This window comes from Apium graveolens, chromosome 11 (genome assembly GCF_009905375.1).
Source record: "Apium graveolens cultivar Ventura chromosome 11, ASM990537v1, whole genome shotgun sequence".
Taxonomy (NCBI): Eukaryota; Viridiplantae; Streptophyta; class Magnoliopsida; order Apiales; family Apiaceae; genus Apium; species Apium graveolens.
Genome location: NC_133657.1, coordinates 202,803,823 through 202,830,513, shown reverse-complemented (window position 1 = coordinate 202,830,513; position 26,691 = coordinate 202,803,823). Strand labels below are relative to the sequence as shown.

At 36.7% G+C, this 26,691-nt stretch overlaps 1 protein-coding gene and 1 long non-coding RNA gene across 3 annotated transcripts; both read left to right on the top strand.

Moving 5' to 3' along the window:
* Positions 1–557: 557 nt before the first annotated feature.
* LOC141698127 (uncharacterized) lies at positions 558–18,958 on the top strand. The gene is made up of 3 exons (XR_012564953.1): positions 558–2,752; positions 6,203–6,334; positions 18,729–18,958. It is a non-coding gene; the product is annotated as an uncharacterized LOC141698127 (long non-coding RNA).
* Positions 18,959–23,832: 4,874 nt separating this feature from the next.
* Positions 23,833–26,466, top strand: LOC141698253 (alkaline ceramidase TOD1). Of its 2 annotated transcripts, none has more exons than XM_074502919.1 (4): positions 23,833–24,104; positions 24,360–24,566; positions 24,905–25,465; positions 25,859–26,466. In XM_074502919.1, exons 1-4 carry the CDS (start codon positions 23,843–23,845, stop codon positions 26,206–26,208), a joined length of 1,380 nt encoding a protein of 459 aa, XP_074359020.1. In that variant the 5' UTR covers positions 23,833–23,842; the 3' UTR covers positions 26,209–26,466. The 2 variants fall into 2 exon arrangements, with proteins under 2 accessions (XP_074359020.1, XP_074359021.1); XM_074502920.1 differs by having other exon boundaries at positions 23,833–24,136; positions 25,859–26,459.
* Positions 26,467–26,691: the final 225 nt, after the last annotated feature.

Genomic DNA, 26,691 nt, shown 5'->3' with positions numbered 1-26,691 from the left:
TGGGCACTTGAAGCTGGAAAGTGGTGTATTTTGGGCATTCTTTCATCTTTTGCAAGCATGAAATGAAAACTTTTATGTTGAATCCTGTCAACATTTTGGCTTTTTTCAAGTTAAAAATCATTAAACCAAACTATGAGCAAGCAAATTTTAAATGTGAAACTCAATACAAAGAACATAAAAAGAATTAAAACATTTTATTTCATATGTCAAGGTTTTTAACTCAAAAATGCCAAATTATTGACAAAAAATCAACAACAAAAGTTTTTGCATCTGCTCACATCACTACTACAAATTTTAACTTGGGATACCCTACTTGAATATCACTTTTTCTTATATGCTATGCAAGTGAGTTACTTACATAGCTCTTTCAGGAAAAATGCTATACAAGATATAATGAAAAAGACTTAAAATAAATTAAAATACTTTCATAGCGGTATGTGAATTAAACGCTATATAAGTTTTGACTTCAATAGCATTTTAGGAAGCGCTATAGAAGCTAACGTATTTCAAGTAATTATTAATAATTAATTTTTAATATCTTTCAGCTGTGTGACTTACTCTCCTCCAAACCACGTTTAATATCCAACTTTAGTCTTTGTCAATATCCAAACAACTTCATCGCCGATTCAGTTACATTCTTTCTCGAATAAATTGATGAGAAACTATGTATGGGTGTTCACTTAACTTCTGGGTCTTGCTTGACGTGCCTTCTTTGATAATTTGGGGTTTTTTTTCCAGTGAATCGAACAAACTTTTCCTCAAACAAATCATTATTTCGTGGAGCATTCAACTCGGTTTGTGAGTCTTTGCACATAAATTCCTTATTGTATTGCAATCGAATGGACAATTTTAAGGTTTTTAGTTTTAGGATGTTACTTTTTAATTTTATATTAAGGTAATAACTTTGAGTTAACTCTTGACTTGTTGAGTTCTTTACTTGTTGGGTTGTTCTTCAATTGTACAAATTAGAGGATTATATATTTTACAAACTTTTTGTTTCTCATGTTTTTTTTAATATTATACTACCCCTTTTTACTGTCTTGGTTATAATTGCGTGGTATACCACAACTAATTTGAAGGCATTTTTCTGAAAAATCGATATTAAGTAATTTTAGAAAAAACTATTATGATTTCAGTTGCTAGTACTTGCTCATTTCATTCATTTTCATTATATCTCTGTGATTTGTATGTGCTACTGATTTGACAATGTCACTATTTTTCTTGAAAATTGATAGATTGTGTTCAGAAGTAAAGGTTGAAGAAAAAGCGAAGGAAGATTCTCAAACTGGTGTAAGCCTGTATGATCTGAAAGTGTCTAAGATGTGATGTACTTGATTTGTACTTTGTGTTTAGGTAATTGTTGTTGCTCCATTTAGTGGTAGTGGTCGTGTAAGTATATTTTGTATGTCTTTTTTATTTAATTTATTTTAAATGTTATGGCGAGGTTTAGTTAGTTTGGTGAGTGACGTGTGTCATATGAATATGTGGATACGAGTGGTGTTATTGGGAGACGTGAAGGTTCAATTAGTGGCAACTGTGAGCAAGTGCAAAAATTATACATATTTTTAGTGTTAACCGGTTCCCTCTGGTTTGTATCATGTATGTTTTGTGCTAATAAGCCTGGTAACGGAATTTCACTTTGAAAACAAAGCAGCCTAAAATCAACATCAAGGTTTAAATTCTGTTGTGATGAATGTGGCTGGAAGCTTAGAACTTCACTATATTTGTGCTTTAATTATTTCAGAGTAAGCTATTGGTGGGTTGAAGCAATTCAAGAAGTAACTGAATGTGCACATTGATACTAATATCTAGTCATTTAATGTTTCTCCTCTTATAAAGAGGCTTGTAATTTATGTCATGGAAAGACAAGGTAATGTGCAATGACTTATTTATATTTGTAAATTTATATTTTATATCATGAATTACTACTTGTTTTTTTGTAAAGAGGTAGTAAAAAATATTAATAATAGGGTCACTTTTTTTTATTTTCCCTGAGACATAAAATCTTTTAGTCTTTGTACACAAGTGAAACTAGCGATATTACATTAGCAAGTGACAACTTAGTGAAAATTTATATATTTTTAAATTATATTAAAAGCTCATCCCTCCTTGGGAGCCTGCAAAAGCACTTGTGTACAAGGACTAAGTGGTCTAGTTCATGGTAACCAAGTCCTACGCCTTGGAGCGGTTTTTGCATCTGCCTTACTTCGAGCCATCTACTTTCTTAAACGTAACTAGATGAACATATGCAATGACATAAGGTATGGTCAAGTGGAGCTCACAGAGGTCACTAACCTTAAATGCAGGACTGCTATGTCTGCAATTTTGTTATTTCCAGACCCGCGTTTGGAAGACAAAATTGAGGCAATATGCAACAGGGAATCATGGAAGGGAATAATTTGTCAACTTTGGCCTAAAGCTAAGTACCTTGAATCTGTTGTAACAGGTTCTATGGCACAATATATACTAGCTTTGCATTATTATAGTGATGAGAAATTACCATTGGTTTGCACCATGTATGCTTCCTCTGAGTGTTATTTTGGTGTGAATATGATGCCTTTGTGCTCGTCGGATAAAGTTTCATATACTCTCTTTCCTAACATGTGTTATTTTGAATTCATACCTCTGGGAGTGAATGGTACATTACTTCTGGATGTCGATGTAGATGAAGAGATGCCAAAGAATAAGCTAGTGGCCTTGGTGGATGTCACACTTGGTTGTTATTATGAACTGGTGCTTACCACATTTTCTGGTATGTCATAGCATCTCTACTATAATAAATCTAGCCTAACTTATAAAGTTCGATATGTATATATGTCGATGCCCTTTCGATAGACAATTAGACAGATTAATTAGGTTGAACTTAGCAGTACTCATTATTTAAGGCTATGCATGTAGCTCAATATGATGTTGTAAAACATGCAGTCCTATGTAGCTCAATATGATGTTGTAAAACATGCAGTCCTCTGCACCTCATTTTTTTTTAAATGACAAACAAAGTTTTGACAGGGTCCCATATAGTATACCATAATCTTACAGACACAAGACTCCGATGAGACTCGAACTCTAGATGTTCTGCACTTTATGCTTGCAGACATGTACCTTGAACAAAATTTCAGATAGATAAATTATGTTATTTACACTTTAACTTTTGAAAATTATGTTTACTTTACTGCACCTGTTTTACTTTACTTTATTTATTGCACCAGTTTTACCCTTGTGATACCATATACCCTGTCCCCTTAACTGTTTATATTCTGTAAGGAAACATGCAATTTACTTAGTTCGACTGTTACAACTGTTTTCAAAAAGAGATATTTATGTTTTACAAAACTTTTCGTTTATGCAAAGGATTTGATATAGAAGCTAAATAAGTTGTTTGATTCTTTACAGAAAATGCCTCCCAGAAGAAATACCCGCACCAACACCCAATATACTTTAACCTGTTGCGGTCCGTGGTAGTTTGTAAGTAGGGTCACTGCTTATTATTATCTTTATTATTGTTGTAAGTAGGTTATAAATAAGGTGTGTGTGTGTGTGGACCCCAAACTTCTGACCCGGGTTTGGAGGGCGTCACAGGTTTGCTATCAGAGCTACAGGTTATAAGTCACTGACACAAGCCTAGATTGATGGGAATGGGTAGAGGGTTAGGAATAGAAGTAGGAAATAGCAAGATAGAACGTCGAGAGGTTGAGTGCGATGGTATAACAGGTATTAGTATAATTCGTGTTGTGGTTCGAGATTCTTATATTGCGATATGATTTCGGATAGCAGCGATGGCCGACTCTTTCATCCCCGTATCAGCTGATCACTCAGAGCCCTCAGTTGGACGACCATCTTCAGATCCACGTCCTGTTGTTCCACCAGTGTTGGCTATTTTACCTCCACCTGTGTTGCAGCCCGTACCACTGCAGGCTATTCCACCCCCAGGCATCAGACCACCTATCAGAGGACCCCCACCCGCTGATTCAGGTTTTACTGGTCACTCAGTTACAGGTGTACCTTTTCAGTTCTCTTCCTATCATATCCCATATCATCAGTTCGAGGCTTGCCTTATGGAGCAGCGATTCCTACGGGGTCAGATTCAGGAGCTATTACATATTATGCGTACCAGAGAGGTTGGGAGTGGTGAGAGGCGACTTAGAGAGAGACTCCAGGTATTTCGGAGAGCAGCTGCTGTGAGGATTGTTGAGGCTACTCATGAGGATATCACCCCTGATTTTCTTGTGGAATGGGCTAAGTGGGTTCTGGAGGAGCTTGAGGAGATTGGAAGACCAGACTTGCCCTGAGCTAGATCTAGAGATGGAGATGTTGATCAGTGCTGTTGTGGTTATTTAGTAAGTACAATAGTGTGTAGTATGTATCAGTAGACTTTTGGGTTGTATTTATAGACTAGATCTACTGGCTAGGAGTAGGTTTGTTGTACCTTTTGCTTTTACTTCCGAAGCATCTTTACGCTTGTATTACCTAAAACTTTTGATCTATATATATCAGTACCTTTTCCTTTCCAGCATTGTCATTTACTTTACTGCACCTGTTTTACTTTACTTTATTTATTGCACCAGTTTTACCCTTGTGATACCATATACCCTGTCCCCTTAACTGTTTATATTCTGTAAAGAAGCATGCAATTTACTTAGTTCGACTGTTACAACTGTTTCCAAAAAGAGATATTTATGTTTTACAAAACTTTTCGTTTATACAAAGGATTTGATATAGAAGCTAAATAAGTTATTTGATTCTTTACAGAAAATGCCTCCCAGAAGAAATACCCGCACCAACACCCAATATACTTTAACCTGTTGCAGTCCGTGGTAGTTTATAAGTAGGGTCACTGCTTATTATTATCTTTATTATTGTTGTAAGTAGGTTATAAATAAGGTGTGTGTGTGTGGACCCCAAACTTCTGACCCGGGTTTGGAGGGCGCCACAGGTTTGCTATCAGAGCTACAGGTTATAAGTCACTGACACAAGCCTAGATTGATGGGAATGGGTAGAGGGTTAGGAATAGACGTAGGAAATAGCAAGATAGAACGTCGAGAGGTTGAGTGCGATGGTATAACAGGTATTAGTATAATTCGTGTTGTGGTTCGAGATTCTTATATTGCGATATGATTTCGGATAGCAGCGATGGCCGACTCTTTCATCCCCGTATCAGCTGATCACTCAGAGCCCTCAGTTGGACGACCATCTTCAGATCCACGTCCTGTTGTTCCACCAGTGTTGGCTATTTTACCTCCACTTGTGTTGCAGCCCGTACCACTGCAGGTTATTCTACCCCCAGGCATCAGACCACCTATCAGAGGACCCCCACCCGCTGATTCAGGTTTTACTGGTCACTCAGTTACAGGTGTACCTTTTCAGTTCTCTTCCTATCATATCCCATATCATCAGTTCGAGGCTTGCCTTATGGAGCAGTGATTCCTATGGGGTCAGATTCAGGAGCTATTACATATTATGCGTACCAGAGAGGTTGGGAGTGGTGAGAGGCGACTCAGAGAGAGACTCCAGGTATTTCGGAGAGCAGCTGCTGTGAGGATTGTTGAGGCTACTCATGAGGATATCACCCCTGATTTTCTTGTGGAATGGGCTAAGTGGGTTCTGGAGGAGCTTGAGGAGATTGGAAGACCAGACTTGCCCTGAGCTAGATCTAGAGATGGAGATGTTGATCAGTGCTGTTGTGGTTATTTAGTAAGTACAATAGTGTGTAGTATGTATCAGTAGACTTTTGGGTTGTATTTATAGACTAGATCTACTGGCTAGGAGTAGGTTTGTTATACCTTTTGCTTTTACTTCCGAAGCGTCTTTACGCTTGTATTACCTAAAACTTTTGATCTATATATATCAGTACCTTTTCCTTTCCAGCATTGTCATTTACTTTATTGCACCTGTTTTACTTTACTTTATTTATTGCACCAGTTTTACCCTTGTGATACCATATACCCTGTCCCCTTAACTGTTTATATTCTGTAAGGAAGCATGCAATTTACTTAGTTCGACTGTTACAACTGTTTTCAAAAAGAGATATTTATGTTTTACAAAACTTTTCGTTTATGCAAAGGATTTGATATAGAAGCTAAATAAGTTGTTTGATTCTTTACAGAAAATGCCTCCCAGAAGAAAATGCCTCCCAGAAGAAATACCCGCACCAATTTAACTTTTGGCTGATACATGACTAAATTATGTTACTAAATTATTTCAGAGTAAGCTATTGGTGGGTTGAAGCAATTCAAGAAGTAACTGAATGTGCACATTGATACTAATATCAAGTCATTTAATGTTTCTCCTCTCATCAGGGGCAAGGGGCTTGTAATTTATGTCAGGGAAAGGCAAGGTAATGTGCAATGACTTATTTATGTTTGTAAATTTATAATTTTTTTTATCATGAATTACTACTTGTTTGTTTGTAAAGAGGTAGTTAAAAATATTAATAATAGGGTCACTTTTTTTATTTTCCCTGAGTCATAAAATATTTTAGTCCTTGTACACACGTGAAACTAGCGATATTAAATTAGCAAGTGAAAACTTAGTGAAAATTTATATGTTTTTAAATTATATTAAAAGCTCATCCCTCCTTGGGAGCCTGCAAAAGCACGTGTTTCTTATGTTTACAAGTAATTATCAACTGCTGGAACAGACTTCTGGAACAATTCTTTGCAAATGTTAGAATGTTAATCAAACATACATACATTGATACATACACCATTAATCAATATCTAATGTGTATATCATACTAGCCTATAACCCGTGCGATGCACGAATTGCTTTTAACATTCGATAGTGATAGGGATAAATAAGTCCTGATTTTATAATTAATGGGCTGATAGGCCCAATAAGAAGATGTATGATATTCAGACCAGAAAGGTTAAGCCTGATGGACCAGATCAGGTCTGATGGAATAAAAGAGGCCCAAAAGCCCTGATTATTAATTAATTTCGTAATTAATTAATAAGGGAAAAATCAGCTATTGAGAAGAGTCCTGATAAGGATATAAATCCTTATAGATTAGCCTCAAGGGGACCTAAAAGGATAAGGAATCAGTTTCCTACTATCTAGGACTCCAAAGTCCATTCTAATTATGAGACTTGCCCACCAGGTCTCCTATACCAAGTCCAATTCAAGGACTCCCAACATCTATATAAGGGGTCTCACCCCACAAATCAGAACTACGTTTTTTGACTTGATCCTTGGCAATCAGCAAGGTACGTAGGCATCTTGTTAAGGCAGATTGAGTCACGAAACACAAGAGCAGTCAAATCGAGCCTCGAAGCTCACGTTCCTTAGTATTAAATACAGCAATTATATATATTCGTTTTTAATCCATAACATTTGGCGCCGTCTGTGGGACAGCACAACAACAACCATGGCGAGAACACGGAGAACAATTAGAGCTCTGGAGGAAGGAACACCATCAGGGACAACTCAGGTGATTTCGTCAACCGTGGAGATTCCTCCCCACTCAACTTATGTATCTGCTCAAGGGGAAGCCCAGACAGGGGCAACTCAACCTCAGCCACAAGGGACAACTCCCCCAACTATTCAAGGTACAAATCCTCAAGTTCAACAAGTACATATACCTGTGAATTCTCGACCCGTCGGGTATGAATATTCAACTATTGTTACTACTAACCCCCCTTATGGGATGCCCCTTCACCCTGAGGTTAGAGGAAGCGGATATGTTGGGCGAAGCGAAGCACGAGGGCAGTCGCCCCCCTATATACGAGGTTTGGGTCCTATCCCTGAGGATCGGGAATTTTCTGGTCCTTACACTGAGAGAGACTCTGAATCTTCGGATGATGAAGTGGCCCCGAGAAGGAGGCGTCCTGGCAAAGAGCCAATGGCTGATGGAAGGCAACGCCCTCAAAGCACCCCAGGGGCGAATCCCCAAGAAGTGCAGGAAAGGATTAGGGCTCATGAGGCCGAGATCCAAAGGCTGAGGCGTGATTTGGAGGCTCACCAGGTCGCCAGACCCCAGATACCTCCCAGGGGGAGAAATCCTCCTCCTGTCATAGACCTGGATGGTCCGGTGCGAAGAAGAGTTGTTGCCCCAAAAACTGATCCAAGCAATCTACTTCCCCTTGGAGATCCTGATGATCCAACTCCGCCCTTCACAGAAGAAATAATGAATGCCCATATCTCAAGAAAGTTCAAGATGCCCACTATCAAAGCCTATGATGGCACGGGAGACCCCGCAAATCATGTTAGGACATTCTCTAATGCACTGCTGCTGCAACCCGTGAATGATGCTATAAAGTGTCGGGCCTTCCCTCAAACCCTGTCGGGTATGGCTCAAAGATGGTACAGTCGCTTGCCCCCAAACTCTATTGGATCGTTCAGGGAGTTAAGTCAGGCTTTTATTAAGCAGTTCATCAGTGGGAGAGTCCATGAGAAAAGTTCAGCATCTCTCATGAGTATTGTGCAAGGAGCAAAGGAAACTTTGAGAGACTACCTAAATCGTTTTACAAAGGAGGCTTTAAAAGTCCCAGACCTTGATGATAAGGTAGCCATGATAGCACTGCAACAAGGAACTAGGGATGAGTTTTTTAAGATGTCCTTGGCCAAACGTCCCCCTGAAAATATGTTGCAGCTCCAGGAGAGGGCAGGGAAGTATATCAAAGTTGAAGAAAGCATGAAGAAGACCGCAGTAAGTAATGAGCCCACTGGAGGCAAGAAGCGAAAAACTGATCTGGAGTATATCGCTAAGGACAAGTATCCTAGAACCGAACAAAATCCTGATTCAACCCCCAAGAAGGGAGGACCTGGGCAAAAGTTCACTGAATACGCTAAGCTGAATGCTCCTAGAAGTCAGATTTTGATGGAGATTGAGAAAGACAGAGATATTCGCTGGCCTAAGCCCTTGAAGGATGATCCCACCAAGCTAGATAAGAGCAAGTACTGCAGGTTTCACAAAGATGTTGGCCATGACACCGATGAGTGTAGGCAATTGAAGGACGAAATTGAGTTCCTCATTCGAAAAGGAAGATTGAACAAATACACTGGAGAAGGAGGGGACAGGAATAATAGTGGAAGGAGGAACTTTGAAGATCGTAGGAGGGACCAAGACGATCAGGGGCGAAATCCCTAGCCTAGAGGACCAGTTATAAATGCCATTTATGGAGGGCCGAGACCTCGAGGGCATGTGATAAACACGATCTTCGGAGGTCCAACTGCTGCTGAATTGTCCAAAAATTCCAGAAAGGCATATACTAGAGAGGTTATGCATATTGTAGGAGAAGCCCCGAAAAGGGCCAGGACAGAAGTAACATTGGCTTTTGATGATTCTGACTTAGAGGGAGTCAAGTTTTCTCATGACGACCCGCTGGTCATAACACCGATAATAGGAAACAGCCCGGTCAAGAGGGTCCTTGTTGATAATGGTGCTTCTGTGGATATCTTGCTCCATGACGCTTTTCTAAGGATGGGGTATAACGATTCCCAGTTAACACCAACCGACATGCCGATATATGGATTTGCTGGAGTAGAGTGTCCTGTAGAAGGGATAATCAAGTTACCAACCACCATAGGTATGGAGCCAAGGCAAGCAACGCAAATGCTGGATTTCATGGTGGTAAAGGCTAGTTCAACTTATAATGCTATCATGGGGAGAACAGGGATACATGCCTTCAAGGCAGTCCCCTCTTCCTACCATTCAGTCATGAAGTTTCCCACCCGAAATGGGATTGGAGAAGAGAGAGGAGATCAAAAAATGGCTAGAAGCTGTTATGTGGCCTCTTTGAGGGCAGATGGAGTCGGGGGGCAGGTTCTTCCTATTGAAGATATGGATGTTCGAGGAAATGATGAGAATAGAGGAAGGCCGGCAGAGGAATTGGTTTCGGTTCCTTTAGACCCCGAGAATCCTGAGAGGATGACTTTCATTGGAGCCACATTAGAGGAGCCCCTTAGAGGGAAGTTGGTGAAATTTTTGCAAGAAAATAGTGATGTGTTTGCATGGTCAGCAGCTGATATGCCAGGCATAGACCCGGAGTTAATTACTCACAAGCTAAACGTGGATCCAAGCCGGAAGACAGTGAAACAAAAGAAAAGAAATTTTGCCCCGGAAAGACAAGAGGCTATAAAACAGGAAGTAGAAAAGCTCTTAGAGGCTGGTTTCATTGAGGAGATCCAATTTCCGGAGTGGTTAGCCAACCCTGTAATGGTGAAGAAGGCTAATGGAAAGTGGAGGATGTGTATAGACTTCACTGATCTAAATGATGCATGCCCCAAAGACTGTTTTCCGCTGCCTAGGATTGATACTTTGATTGATGCCACTGCTGGACATGAGATGCTGAGTTTCATGGATGGATTTAGCGGATACAACCAGATCAAAATGCATAAGGATGACATCCTAAAGGTATCATTTATCACTGACTTTGGTGTTTATTGTTATCTTGTTATGGCGTTTGGTCTCAAGAATGCAGGAGCCACCTATCAAAGGCTGGTAAACAAAATTTTTAAGGATCTCATTGTCAAGACTATGGAAGTCTATGTTGATGACATGTTAGTCAAGAGTCTAGTAAAGACTGATCACATAACCCATTTGAGGGAAGCTTTTGAGGTCCTGAGGTACCACAAGATGATGTTGAATCCTACGAAGTGTGCTTTCGGAGTAGGATCCGGAAAATTCTTGGGATTGATGGTCTCAAAGAGGGGAATTGAGGCTAACCCCGATAAAATAAAGGCAATCCTGGACATGGAACCCCCAAAAACTGTCAAGGATGTTCAGAAGCTCACAGGAAGGGTTGCTGCGCTAGGACGATTCATCTCCAAGTCAGGAGACAAGTGCTTGTCATTCTTCAAGTCACTAAAGAACATCAAAGACTTTGTATGGAGTGAGGAAAATCAGAAGGCATTTGAAGAGTTAAAGAAGTATATGGGCCAGGCCCCGTTGTTGGCCAAGCCAGTTCTGAATGAAGTTTTATTCTTGTACTTGGCTGTTTCAGAGAGCGCCTTGAGCGCGGTGTTGGTTAAGGAGGAACTGAAAGTCCAGAAACCCGTATACTATGTCAGCAAAATTTTGCATGGTGCTAAGTTGAATTATTCAACTATTGAGAAATTCGCTCTAGCCTTGGTAATGGCTTCGAGAAAACTGCGTCCTTATTTTCAGGCTCACCAGATTGAGGTGCTAACGAATCAGCCCCTGAGGAATATCATTCACAGTCCCAAGGCAAGTGGGAGATTGATTAAGTGGGCAATAGAGCTGGGAGAGTTCGATCTCAAGTATAAGCCACGTACGGCGATAAAAGCCCAGGCACTAGCTGACTTCGTGGTGGAATGTACCATACCCAACCAAGAAGTCGGGGGGCAGGAAGACACCATACCTCAAGACAAGGGAGTTGATAATGAAAGCAAAGAGAAGGATGGTAAAGAGTATTGGGTTCTCTATTTTGATGGAGCATCAAAAACAAACTCCAGTGGAGCAGGATTGGTTTTGCAAAGCCCTGATGGGTTCTTAATTGAGTATGCTATGAAGCTAGACTTCCCAACCACAAATAATGAGGCAGAATATGAAGCCCTGATAGCTGGCCTTGGTCTAGCTGGGACACTTAGAGTCAAAAATTTAAAGGTCCGTGGAGACTCGAAGCTGATCATATCCCAGGTAAAGGGAGAATTTGAGGCAAGGGATGATACGATGGCTAAGTATGTCCGCCTAGTAAGAGCTGTGATGACCCAATTTAATGAATGTCATGTTGAACACATTCCAAGGGAAGAAAATATTAAGGCAGATGCGCTATCGAAGTTTGCTTCATCTGAGATAGAAGAAAGTTCAGGAAGTGTATACTTCCGTGTTTTAAAGACGCGAAGCATAGATGTTAAGCTTGTGGCTCCCATAGGCCTGGGGACGTCATGGATCGATCCTATTAAGGCTCACATTCAAACTGGATGGTTGCCAAGTGATGCAACTGAAGCACGAAAGTTAACTGTTCGAGCACTAAGGTACTCTTTGATAGATGGGATTCTGTATAAAAGATCTTTCGTGGTTCCTTACTTAAGGTGTCTCAGGCCCGATGAGGCACGCTTGGCTCTTGAGGAAGTGCATGAAGGTATTTGTGGACAACACTTGGGGGGCAGGGCCTTAGCTCATAAGATAACCCGTTTAGGCTTCTATTGGCCAGAAATGATGGCTGATGCCAAAGAATATGTGAAGAAGTGTGATCGCTGTCAGAAGCATGCACCAGTCGTCAGACAACCCCCCGAGATGCTGACCTCTATCAACTCACCTATTCCCTTTGCTATATGGGGGATGGATATTCTAGGGCCTTTCCCTATGGCCACGGCACAAAGGAAGTTTCTGATTGTAGCCATTGATTATTTCACTAAGTGGATTGAAGCCAAGCCCTTAGCCAAAATCACAACTAAGCAAGTTGCACAATTCCTGTGGGAAAACATTATGTGCCGATATGGAATTCCCCGTATCCTCGTCACTGACAAATGGAACACAATTCAACAATGAGGAATTCAAGAAGTATTGCGAAGAAAATGAAATTGAGTTGCGGTTCACCTCTGTGGCTCACCCGCAAGCCAATGGGCAAGCGGAGGTAGCAAATCGGATAATCCTGGATGGACTAAAGAAGAGGATTGAAAAGTCGAGAAATAATTGAGTGGATGAGATACTTCCCATATTATGGGCCTATAGGACTACCTGTAGAGTCACGACAGGTGCAACTCCTTTCATGTTGGCATATGGGGCGGAAACAGTAGTTCCCGTGGAGATATCACATTCCTCTCCAAGGATTCAGGCTTTCGATGAGAAAGAAAATGAGGAAGGGCAGAGATTAGCCCTGGATTTAATCGATGAAGTGCGAGATAAAGCACATGCAAAGATAGTAGAATATCAGAAAAAAGCTTCATTCTACTACAACCTAAGGGTTAAAGAGAGGTTTTTCAAACAAGGTGATCTAGTCTTGAGAAAAACAGAGGCTTCTGGTGTCGGACGGAAAGGAAAGCTTGCCCCAAATTGGGAAGGGCCGTACAGAGTCAAGAGCGTTCAGGATAGAGGAACCTACAAACTGGAAACTATGGATGGTTTTGAAGTCCCGAGGACCTGGCACGCACAAAACCTGAAGGTTTACTACGTGTAAGATAGGCGAAGTACGATTCTCACTTGTCATTGTGACAAGTAGGTTCAAAAGCACCTGGAAGCTTTGCTTGCGTAGGATTTTATATTCCAGTAGAATTTATATTGTCTAGTTATTATTGATTAGGGTCGAACCCATGCTATGTAAGGTTTTGAAAAACCAGACTTCATATTAAAGAGTTTGAAATTATTTCAATCCAAGGATATTTAAGGTTCAAATGCATATTAAACAGAAAGAGACAAGAAAAGCAACATATAAAATATAAGCCCCGAAGGGTAATAAGTTCTGAATACGATTAAGTCAATACAATAAGACAAGCCACGCAGGGCTGAAAAAGCTCTAAGGAGCTGAGGTGCCCTCGGCATCCATATCATCGTCCTCTCCGCTCTCGCTAGATGTCTCCGTCGTCTCGGAGGAGGAGGAAGAGCTGTCGTCCTCAGCAGGTCTGGAAGAAGACTCGGGAGGAGGAAGGAGGGGGTCCTGAGGAACATGGTCCGAGACAACTACTCGGGTACGAAACCTCTGTAGCAAAGCCTCGTCATCAGGGCAGATATAGTCCGCCGGGTTAATATCAGGACAAGCCTCGTTCACGGTCCCAAGGGCCGTGTCCCAACCAGTCCTAAAAAACCCGGGAAAGACTGAATCATCCCTAATCCTCATGGATTGGGTAAACTCCTCCGAGTCCAGATAGTTGTCTATGGCTTTATCCTTCTCCGCCCGAAGTACCACCAGCTCGGCGTTGGACTCTCCGAGTTCTTCCTCCTTGCGCTTGAGCTTCTTTTCCAGGGCAGCATACTTCTTCTGTTGCCTCCTAAGGGCATTGTCGGCCTTATCAGAAGCCCGCTTCCATGACTCGGCTTGCCTCACCGCGCCTTGAAAATAGGCGTTAGACTGAAACAAAGCAATCAACAAAGTATAAGGCGAGAAAACGCTACAAGAATAAAAGATAAGTTCAAAAGAGAGAAGGCATACCGAAGCCAGAGATTGGGCTCCCATAAGCTTAATCCTCTCAAGGTCAGGGGTGGCCACCACGTCGGCGGAATCCCCAGAGAGGCTGAAAGGCGCCTGTGGCAGCAGCAGTAGGGGCAGCAGCAGTGATAGGAGCGCTATGGCCCCCAGCACCTTCAGTTGAAGCCTCCCCTATAGGCTCTTTCTGCTTCTTCAAAAAGCTAGGCTCCGTGGCCTTTCCCCGGGTGTCTAGGCCTGCGAGCCGAGCTTTCTTCATCCTAGCTGTCTCCTCAACCAAAGGAACATTGTCCTCGTTAATCTCCTTAGCAGCTGAAACAAAGCAAAGGACAAAATAAGTGAAGTTAATAATGCATGAAATGAAGTAAAATTGAGAAGGGAAGAAAAATACCCTGTTGAGAAACAGAGGATAGTCCCACATGAATCAGGGAAAACTCCTCTAAGAGAGTCCAGCTGGTGGTCGTGCCATCATCCTGAGTAAGCCCATTATAAATAATAGTTTCTTCGGGAGTTAAGTGAATGGATTTGAGGCTACCATCACTAACCTTCCCAAAGGAAGATCGAAAAAGTGTGCCCCAGTCACCATTCTCCCAACGTAACCCGACGAAACTATTCCTCCAATTTTGATTATTATCAGGAATAGAGGCGCTGTTAAAGATATGTTTGCTTTTGGGCCTTTGCTTGACATAGACCCAGCCGCAGATACTGGAAGAACTATTGTAACACTGAAAGACTTTCCTAAAAACAGCTACAGAAAGAGGAAAGCCCTCCCTAAGACAGCAGACCATAAAACATAGAATGTTCCTCCAGGCGTTTGGAGGAAGCTGACACGGGTTGATTTGTAAATCAGCCAAAAGATGAGGAATAAAGGGGTGAAAAGGAAACCTAAGCCCAGCATTAAGGGCATCTGTGTAAATGAAGAGAGTATCGGGTCTCCAGTGGCAAGTACGATCACCACCAGAGACTGGAACTAATCTAAGAGGAGGAAGGACGTTATAGCGAGCATTTAGTTTATTAAAATCTATGTTGTGCCAAGTATTACAATGATTAAAAGAGTCGAGATGTGCAGTGGAGGGATATTCATCCCCCCTAGTGTTAATCATATCAATTAAAGACATATATGAAGAGCGGATCTCGATATCCTTACCTCGTTTTGAAGCCGAGGCTATCTTGGCCGCCCTCTCGGAACTCTTGTCAGCCATTTAGTAAAGACTGGAAAAGAAGGCTGGAAGCTAAGGGAGGAAAGTTGAAAGAGGGGAAAGATTGGAGAGTCTTAGAAATGAATGAAGTAAAGGGTGAAGAGTGTGAGTGAGAGCACACTCCCCCCCCCACCTTTATATAGGAGGAAAAGAAGGAAATTGGGCCTAGAAAAGCCCATTCAGGCCCAAAAAAAGAAGGTTCTGGAAGCATCAGGAAATCCTTGGAAAATTCAAGAAAGAAAACTTGAGTTTTTTTTTGAAGATTCTGGAAGAATCCAGAAACAATCCTAGAGTAATTTGGAGTTTGGGTTTAGAAAACAAAAGCCCAGTTAAGGGCCCAAGTGTTGAAAGAGGCCCAAATGGTTTTAGGGGTGGAAAAGAAGTCCAGCTAAGATAAAAAAATTTTTTTGGCCTGAACCCAAAATGTTGGCCCAAATTAAAAGCCCAGAATTAGAGGCCCAATTGAAAGGCCTGTGAAGCCCAGTAAGAGAATAAGCCCAGTTAAAATGGGCCCAAGTTTTAGCCCAGCATAATGGGCCTAAATCCAAGTATGTACAAAAATTTATATACATGCATATGTTCTTGACCTGTTCGACCAGAAAACACCAAGAAGTCCTGGTCGAATGGCTTGAGCTCGAAATCAAGTCGATCAGGGTAAATAAAGGCCTTAATTCGACCAGGACCAGGATCAATTCGACCAGAAAATACAGAGAAATCCTGATCGAAGCTCCTGAGGTCGAGATCCTGTCGATCAGGGTTGAAAAAGAGGCTTAATTCGACTAGAATTGAGACCCATTCGACCAAGAAACACGAAAGATTCCTGGTCGAAATCATTGAGGTCAAAATTCTGTCGACCTGGGCAGCAAGAGAAGCTTAATTCGGTCAAAAAGCAAGAATCCTGACCGAAAGGGATGAAAATCCTAGTCGAAAAAAATTCCTGGTCGAAAATTGTAAAAAAAAAAAAGAGGAAAGAAGGAAAAATCCTGGCCGAAATTCGACCAGGACTCCTGACCGAAAGCATCCTCCTCGAAAATCCTTCGACCAAGGCACAGTAGGGGCTAATTCGACCAGGATCTCGGTCGAATGGATTCCTGGTCGAAAATTGTATAAAAAAAAAAGGAAGAAAAAAGGAAGAAAAAAAAGGAAGAAAAAATCCTGGAAAATTACAAAAAAATAAGGAAATTCCTAAAAATAATTTCTGAAAAATGTTAATATTTTCAGAAATAAGGAATAAATCCAGAAAATTAAAGGATAAATCCCAGAAATTAGGGAAAAAAATCCAGAAATTAAGGATAAATCCCAAAAATTAAGGGAAAATCCAGAAAATTAGGGAAAAATCCAGAAATTAAGGATAAATCCCAGAAAATTAGGGAAAAATCCAGAAATTAAGGATAAATCCCAGAAAATTAAGGATAAAATCCAGAAATTAGGGAAAAATCCCAGAAAATTAGGGAAAAATCCCAGAAAATTAGGATAAATCCCAGAAATTAAGGGAAAAATCCAGAAATTAGGGAAAATCCCAGAAAATTAGGGAAAAATTCCTGGAAATTAAGATAATTTCTGAATAAAAGGAAGATTCATTGTAAATGTGTAGGTCGCTCCACACTTTACGCAAAAACGAAACCCTGAAAGGGAACAAATAGATTTAACTTCTGCGAAACCTAATCAATGTTTCCCAAAAGTTGGGGGGCAAATGATAGGGATAAATAAGTCCTGATTTTATAATTAATGGGCTGATAGGCCCAATAAGAAGATGTATGATATTCATACCAGAAAGGTTAAGCCTGATGGACCAGATCAGGTCTGATGGAATAAAAGAGGCCCAAAAGCCCTGATTATTAATTAATTTCATAACTAATTAATAAGGGAAAAATCAGCTATTGAGAAGAGTCCTGATAAGGATATAAATCCTTATAGATTAGCCTCAAGGGGACCTAAAAGGATAAGGAATCAGTTTCCTACTATCTAGGACTCCAAAGTTCATTCTAATTATGAGACTTGCTCACCAGGTCTCCTATACCAAGTCCAATTCAAGGACTCCCAACATCTATATAAGGGGTCTCACCCCACAAATCAGAACTACGTTTTTTGACTTGATCCTTGGCAATCAGCAAGGTACGTAGGCATCTTGTTAAGGCAGATTGAGTCACGAAACACAAGAGCAGTCAAATCGAGCCTCGAAGCTCACGTTCCTTAGTATTAAATACAGCAATTATATATATTAGTTTTTAATCCATAACAGATAGTTTTTAATAATATATTTTATAATATAATTTTCAATAGTTGAAAAATAAATTGAAGAATATAATAAGTTATAACAATATATGTTTTATAATAATTTGAGACTTGACTGAAAATAAATAATATAATATAATATGTTTTTCACAGGACCCGAGCCCTAAACCTGTAGAAATTGTTAAAATAAAGAATATAAAAGTTTAAATATAATAAGCTGTTGACGGGGTTCGAACCCTGAATTCATGAGAGCAGTTTAAATATTAATATAATAATATTTTATTATAGAAATTTTTAAAATAAATAATATAAAAGTTTAAGTATAATAAGCTGTTGACGGGGTTCGAACCCTGAATCCATGAGAGCAGTTTAAATATTAATATAATAATATTTTATTATTGCATCCAACGGTTCTCATCTTTCTGACTTTAGATCTGACAGTTGTTATTTGTCGTACCAAATAACTGTACTGAGCAAATGACTACCAAATAGAGGGTGTTCTGCTTATAATAGTATAATATAGATATATGAAAATTAAATTATACCAAGAATTAGAAGATATGATGAAACTAAACCAACTTAATTAAGTTGAAGTTGTTGTCCATAGAACATTGAAAATCATGATGAGATAAAGAAACTCTACCAAAACCCACATGACCAAGTTGCTCATACAATTTTTTTATTTTCCCTGAGACATAAAATCTTTTAGTCCTGGTACAAAAGTGAAACTAGCGATATTACATTACCAAGTGACAACTTAGTGAAAATTTATATTAAAATCAATAATTACATAAGATGTACAATGCAGAAGCACACGTTTCAATTGTAAATAAAATACCTTAGTTGTAAAATCCTTGCAGGATTTTTTAGATATTAAGAATAAGGACTTGTTAGCTTTAAAAATCTTGCATTTTAAGGTAATTTTTATTGTAAAAATTGAACTTGGAAATAGCTTCAGCAGGACAATAATCTGTTGGCTAATTTAAAAATTACATTACCATGATCTACCCGCAGCTGTCTTTCTTAAGCTTACATACTACTATTCTAATTTACGCACTAATATTCTGCATCAGTTTTTTCGGAGATTGGATATCTTATTTTAATTTGGTTTCATTTTATCATGTCGTTTTTACCTCAATAATCAGTTTTTTCCGATATTGGATATCTTATTGTCTTTGTTATGTTTTCCACTTGTTTTTGTTAATATCTTGATTATGTTTTGTACTTAAATATCAAATATCATTTTTAATAGGTAAACTTAAATATCCTCGAGCAATAAAAGTGCAAGTGATGGAAAATTTCAGCTTGATCGGGTGTGCTCCAGATTTTTTTGATACTTTAGCTCAAGAATTTCTCATTTAGCCGTAGCAGTTGCAGTTATATGTTTTATTGTATGATCATTTGTATACTTTAGGTTTATTATGAATTGTATAAATCTATGAAGAAGATTTGACTTATACGTGGTGATCTAGCTATTTAAGTTTGTTGGAAGTTATTGATACTTGAAATTTATTTTGATTATACATTGTAATTGAGTTTCTTAGTCTAGTTTTTCTTAGAATTGGATCACCATTATTTATTTTTATTATATTTTTGAATTTATTCTTTAAAAATATTACAGGTAAAAAAATGGTGCATAAATAATTGAATTATGAATTTTAAAAATATATGCAACTTGGATAGCGTTTATAAAAATGTTGTATAAGCATGTATCTACTTGGAAAACGTTTACTTAGATAGCACTTCTAAAAGTGCTATGTAAGTATTAAACTTGTATAACATATAAAAAAGTGTAAGTAAGTGAAATAAACTTGCATAGCACTGCCTGACTTATATAACACTTAAAAGTGCGCAAGTTCAAAAATAAATGATATGCAAGTTAAAACCGTAGTAGGGCATATATCAAGCAATGCAAGAAAATAATTTTGTCATTATGTCTGCCTGATGGAGAGTAAAAAAGAGTGATCCAAACGGAAATGCTTGTTTATGAGAGTGTAAAAAACTCCAAATTAATTAAACATCGCTAAAAAGAAAGTAGAATAAATAGTTGTTTTACAAATGGGGCAACTTAGCAAACCCCCTATATAGAGCATAAAATGGTCACTACGTTTCCTAAATTCTTTGTATAGAATTCCTCAAGTACAAATTAAACATCAAAAATGTTTATACTTATTATGATTTTTTGGCTTTACAGGGAACGGCCCTACTAACACTAACAAAAAATTTAATAATTTTCTCCAAAACCTCAGTCCATCTAACCATCTAATAAAATAAAGTGAACCGTCTGTTTTCCAAACTAGAGTGAATTCATTCTAGCTAGTTAACACTTTACACATTTGTAATAAATTTATTAGTTAACTAGCATAATAACCCGTGCGAGGCACGGGTCATTTTCTAGAGTTTTTTATGTATCATGCAATTATAATTATTTTTAGAGCAACTATAACAATATCCTTATATAGGCTCTTCAGTCAAATTTTGAAGAAATGAAGATAAAATTTATCTCCAACAAGCTCAAGGTCCCCCTCTATAACATTAGGAGTTTCTTTAGGAGTGAATATCCCCTCAACTATTATTATATTATATTTTTTTTACCCGTTATTTTATATTTAATGAATGAATATAAACATGGTAGTAAGTGTATGTTTAAAACGAAACGATTAAACTTAATCAGTATAATGCCGTTAGTATATTTACAAATAAAAAGCTAAAAATTAACATATATGTTGAATACAGAGTTGATCAAAATTTTAAATTTTATTTAAATAAATTATATGTACGGCTCTATATTATTACTGAGTTCACTACTAACTTAAAATTAACTTACTCAATTTTAAAAGATAAAAAATGCATAATTAAAGTCAGAATAACTTGCAATCATAATATACAACAATGTAAAATTTACATTATTGTTAATATTAAAGTTGATTTTAATGAAAAATATTAGTTTTTGAAATTCAACGTATGTATGTATGGGAAAATGTTAGTTTTTTATTTACACTACTGTTAACAAAGTAAAATTAAATTATATGTATGTGTGTGTGTTAGCATGTAAATTATTGTATGTTACATCTCTTAGTAAATTATGATGGTTTCAATTATTTATATGCTAAATATCTGATTTATGTACATGTATAATCATTATTAACATCTAGTGAGACAATTGATTACTTACATATCATGCATTTATAATTATTCAAAAATTAAAATTATATAATAAATAAATTGCTATAATTTATATATGGTATTCACATTATCACTGACAAACAATCCATATCTATTTTTTACGCAACCGGATATCAATCATGGTTGTAACATAAAAAGAATTATATATTTTTAAGACTTATTATTGATATTCATGATTTTTTTAAGAATTCGAAAGAAATATTGTATTTATATCGTTATTTAAACCGTTTTTAAGTTTCTTTCATTACGACTCTAATATTTTTTCATATAATAATTTGATAACATTTTATACTATTATCCTAAAATTAAAAAAATTCAGTTCGATAAAGTTTTATAAATATCAGTTGAATTGGTTGATTCTTTCAAATTATTGAACAATATATATTTTTTCCTTAAATAATATAAAATGCATTGAATCAAATGCTACAATATAATATAGATATAACTTTTATTTGAATAATTCAAAATTTTAAAATAATTTAAAATATTTGTACAATATTATCTTGATCAATGAATATTGCTGATCTAAAAGAATTCTTTTTAAAAAGCTAGTTTTTTTAAAATGAAAAATTAAAAATAAATCGATTTAATATATCATCGTAGTTTTAACAAATCTCGTGAGATCTCATTTCAAATTTCAAATATTCTTAAAATCGGGGCAAATCCTAAAAATAATAATGCCTTACCAGTGAAGTTAGTAATTTTAATATAAATAATCAGTTGACTTGATCATATAAAGACCTCAAACACATTAATGTATATTAACATAAGATATTAAAAAAATTCACGTTATTGGAAAGATATTCTCGCCGACCTTGTAATTTAAATTTACTAAACGTAGAATGTGACGATGTTTTTCGGCCGGGTCATGTAGTCAAATTTCGAGTATTTTTTGAATAATGGGCCAAGTTCTAAAATGCATTGACTCATTATAATTCGAACTTATCTAAATATGTAATACCAATATAGATTATTTATATATAAGCGATTCTATTTTCAATATTTTTTTAAAAATTATATATGTACATTTTAATTACCTTTTATAATAAAAAAATATGTTAAAAATATATGAGATATATTTTCAAACTAAAAAATGATTAATGAATAGGATAATAATTCATTTATGTACTATGCCTAATTTTATATCTGGAATTTAATTCTTTAAAATTAATTGTACAAATATTCAACTAGGTATCCTTTTTTTGTGAAATTCAAGTAAGTATTTTTAAATTTAAATAAAATATTTATTTAGCACAGTTACATATTATGTTTATGATAAAAAATATATGTGACAATATGGTGTAGTGTTAAGAGGTTGTATAATTGAATGAAATAACTTGAGTTCGATTCCCACAAACCACATCTTTTATAATTTAGTTTTTTCAGTGAGACTTTTTAATCTCATGAAATTATACCCTTATTCTCATATTATATATAGAAGAGATTACACATGCCATGATCACGTAAATATATGGGAATAGAAATCTTGATGTCATCATGAAATATGAGTTAAGAAAAGTAGAAAATGTTTTAATCATGAAAAAAAATTCATCCGTATGTGTAACTTCACATTTTAACGATGAACTTTTCAATATATGTGATATGTAGCAAGCTAGGGAGAGTCCCACCGAGCGGGCACTCATTTTAAAAATTTTATTATAATATATATTAGCTTAAATTCCGTGCGAAGCACGGGTTCTTATTAATATTTAAAATATATATATATATATATATATATATATATATATATATAGAAATCGCGCGGTGCGGTGTCTTTTGTGGTTTGGGACTTTGCTCTCGTGGTTCAAACCGCACTGCACCGCACCGCATATTATTATAATATATATATATGTATAATATTATTGTACCTTTATAATAAATAAATAATTAAAATATTATAATCCCTTTATAACATAAATAAATATATATAATAAGTATATATGTAGTAACGTTGTAGGTTATAGTGGATGGTTGAATGCTACCGTTTATTATTTTTTTGTGAATGACTAAGATAATTTGAAATTTTATTTGATCTGTGCCAAAAAAATAGAAATTATAGTTCATGATCCAGATTTACTAAAATTATATTTTGAAGTAATACTATCAAATTGGAACTTATTTATTAATTCATTTATTGATGCATTGAAAATTGTAAACCGCCATATTTAAATTTATTATTTTCATAAAGAATTTAAACCGCTTAAACCGCACCACACCGCACCGTACCACACCGCAATTTCGTGGTGTGGTTAGCGCGGTTTAAGGCTTACACGGTGTGGTTACGGTTTGAGAATTTGGACAAACTACACCCACGGTTTGGTTTGCAGTTTTTGTCCAAACCGCACCACACCGCATCGCGAACACCCCTAGTCTCTCCTTAGTGAGAGTTTTGGTATTTCTCTCCTTTATTTGTGAGAGTATGATTTTTGATTTAATGATAAAAGTTTCGATGGGATTGCAATTATGATCGATAGCTCAAACGAGATTAGTTCCAACTGGATGTGATGAAGCAGTACATGTAAATATATCATATTCAACAAATGGCGTAATTGTTTGTCCAAAATAGATGGATTGATCAGCTATTATTTCTGTTTTATGTTTGGTCGACGCAACTATCTTTGTAGATGTCATATGACTTTTCTTTATTTAATTAATTTCTTACTCAAAAAAAAGGATACATATTATATTTACAATATTTTAAAAGATATTTTGAACCTCTCTATTTTATAAAATTGAATAGATACTCTATAATACCTTAAAAAGTTTCAAAATTATTTCCTTTTTAAATAATGATACCTTGTTTATTTATAAATACGTAACTATCTCCTTTATAACTTAAAATATTTATCATACTTTAAATATGTTAACATATATTTTAATTATGAATATTTTCAATTTTATTACATGTATGATAATATATGTAAATTATGTTATACTTGGAATGCATTTATTGGATTTCATCAATGTAAATTACTTAAAAAAAATTCAAATATCCTACCTACCAATAGTATATCTCACAAAATCTCCTGAGATTTATCAGAGACCAAGGTGATTTATTAGAGTAGGTAATCTGGCCCTGTATTGAAATTTCAGTATCTTACTTTTTATTAATAAAATAAATTAATTCGTAAAATATTAGAGTTGGCTATCAAAGAAGTAGAGTCTGTGTTTCTTTCTATTATGGGAATGGCAACTGCTAAGGCGAAGTTTACGAAACCACTTCTCTTCCAATCAAAACTCCTTTGTTTTTCTGTATTCTATCTCTTCACATCTCTGTTTTTAGCTCTTTATGTAAATCTCTCTTCCACCAATTGCATTTTAAGATCATCTCCTTTTGATCCAATTCAATCTCCTCTCTTTACTTACCCTTCTTCTTATGGACAACACAAACATGCCCTTCCCACTCTTCACTCCTCTTGCAGTTCCCCTGTTTTCTTCTCCGGTAAACATGAATATATTTAGGCTCGCGCTCAGGTGAGAACATTCTCGGACTCACGTATGATTCAACAATTTTTAATTTTTTTTTTATTGCATTACAATGCATAGAAGAAGTGAAGAACATGTGCAAATCAATTATTCTCAATTGTCACACGTTAAAACAGTTCTCATCAGAGCGCGGCCTTTAATGTATATATACAAAAGATCTCTTTGTTTTAAATGTTTTTCCTTTCATTTACGATATTCTATTTATTGTCAGATTATTGGATGGTTTTGCAAGAGATTCAAGAATTTTTAAAAAATTCTACCTCATTGGGATCAAAGGCTGTGAAATATATGAAGAAAAATGCCGATAGTTTTGGGGGAAATTTTAGTGCTAGGAAGAGATATTCTGATTTTGATTATGAAAATAAGGATGTCAATATTCCATGTGGATTCTTTAAGAAATTTCCGGTCAGTTTGTCAGGTTAGTTCTGCGGTTCTTATTCTTTCCTTTTCTTGTTTTCTATGTTTGCTATTAGATGCTTAGATTTTTTGTTGGATTTTACTTTTTGCATAAGAATATGTTGTTGATGAAACATATGAAAGCTGTATTGGCAATCCCTAGGAACACAGGCATTATACAGAGAAAACATTTTCCCAAAAAACAAAACTTTCTGAACAAAAACCTGAGCTTAATTTCAGAACAAAAAATATATTCATAATTACTTTTTCTTAACCTTCAGCTTGAAACTATGTATTTACCATAACTTTTCAGATTTTGAAACGACTTTTCGTTTTTCTGTGGTTTAATAATGTTTTCAGATAGGATTGCCATGCAAGCCTGCGATGGAGTAGTGGTGGTCTCAGCTATATTCAATGATCATGACAAAATCCGGCAGCCTAGAGGACTCGGATCAAAAACCCTTGACAGTGTTTGTTTCTTCATGTTTATAGACGATGCAACTCTTAACGGACTGTATTATCACAAAATGGTGTCTAGACTAACAAAAAACCATAAAATTGGGGCATGGAGGATAGTAAAAGTATCTAGTGAACATTTATATGAAAATGCAGCTATGAATGGGGTGATACCTAAGTACTTAGTTCATCGACTTTTCACAAACTCAAAATTTAGCATTTGGGTGGATGCAAAAATGCAGCTAGTAGTTGATCCATTGTTGTTGATTCATACTCTGATTATCAAGGCAGACGCGGATATGGCTATGTCTAGACATCCATTTTTTGTCCATACGATGGAGGAAGCTATGGCTACTGCTAGGTGGAAGAAATGGGGGAACATTAATAGCTTGAGGATGCAAATGGAATCGTATTGTGAGAATGGATTGGAACCCTGGTCTTCAAAGAAACTACCATACCCTTCAGGTATTTTATTCATAAAGTTTAAACTATTAGCCCATGTCTTAAAAAGTTGATTATATTGTGTGTAAACTTTAAGGTTAGTAGATCAAGTGGATTAGTGGATATAAATATGTTGCTACAATCTTCAAGGCTAATGAATTATGGAGTACTAGTATGTCACAACTTATAAACATAAATGTTGTAACCAGCAAACAAAACTCACGCAAAAAAATGATAGGGAAGATTCGTTCAGTGCCATGATTAGTTCTACATACAAGTACACACTGAAATAGCACACCAAGTATGAGTTTCCATACCCTTTGTACGAACTCTATATAGTGCATTGATGATTGATGACTTGTGTGGCCTGACTTGTCCTAATCATTACAGTTTCCATGTGATTTTCGTTTTGTACAGATGTGCCGGATAGTGCAATAATCTTGAGGAGGCATGGAGTTGCTAGCAACCTATTTTCATGTCTTTTATTCAATGAATTGGAGGCTTTCAATCCAAGAGACCAACTGCCTTTCGCATATGTGAGGGATTTTATGAAGCCGAAGTTGAAGCTCAACATGTTCGATGTTGAAGTGTTTGAGCAAGTGGCATCTGAGTACAGGCACAACCTTAATAATGTTAAAGTTACTGGTGCTCGATTTAGAGATAAATTAAATAGTAATACAGCCCTTTCCAACATGTTTAGCAGTAACGGTAGTTTCAGTAAGTGCCATGGATATCTTTCAAAAATGTGGGGTGAACTGCATGACTGAATTTCTTAAGTAATTTTTTTTGTTCATGTAAAATGCTATAGTTGATATCGGAATAGATTAATTCACTATGTGGTGTAATGATACTTTCACAAAGAAAAAAATTATAGAGATCGCAAACTAGATAGTCCCGTGAGTTTGTTTATAGCTAGAACATTCATGTGTTTTGATTACTGGCCCTGTGTTGGTTGTAAACTTACTGCGAGGGATTCATGATCAAACCGGCAGGTCTGAAGTGTTAATGCTGCATAATTCACACTAGTTTGGATTGTGCCTCAGAAATTCAGAACTCGAGCATTGTTTTCATTTTTGACTAACATGTAGTTTGAATGAAATTACCATACCTTTCAAAAACAAATAATCCATATCTACCTGATCACTGAATTGCCTTGATCCATTTCGTTTCGGATGTTAACTGATTACATGTTTAGCAGTAACGGTAGTTTCAATAAGTGCCATGGATATCTTTTAAAGATGTGGGGTGAA

Coding starts and splice junctions, on each gene's coding strand:
- LOC141698253 (XM_074502919.1), top strand. CDS start 23,843: ATGGGAATGGCAACTGCTAAGGCGAAGTTTACGAAACCACTTCTCTTC. Junction 24,105..24,359: donor TTCCCCTGTTTTCTTCTCCG/GTAAACATGAAT, acceptor ATTTATTGTCAG/ATTATTGGATGGTTTTGCAA. Junction 24,567..24,904: donor ATTTCCGGTCAGTTTGTCAG/GTTAGTTCTGCG, acceptor TAATGTTTTCAG/ATAGGATTGCCATGCAAGCC.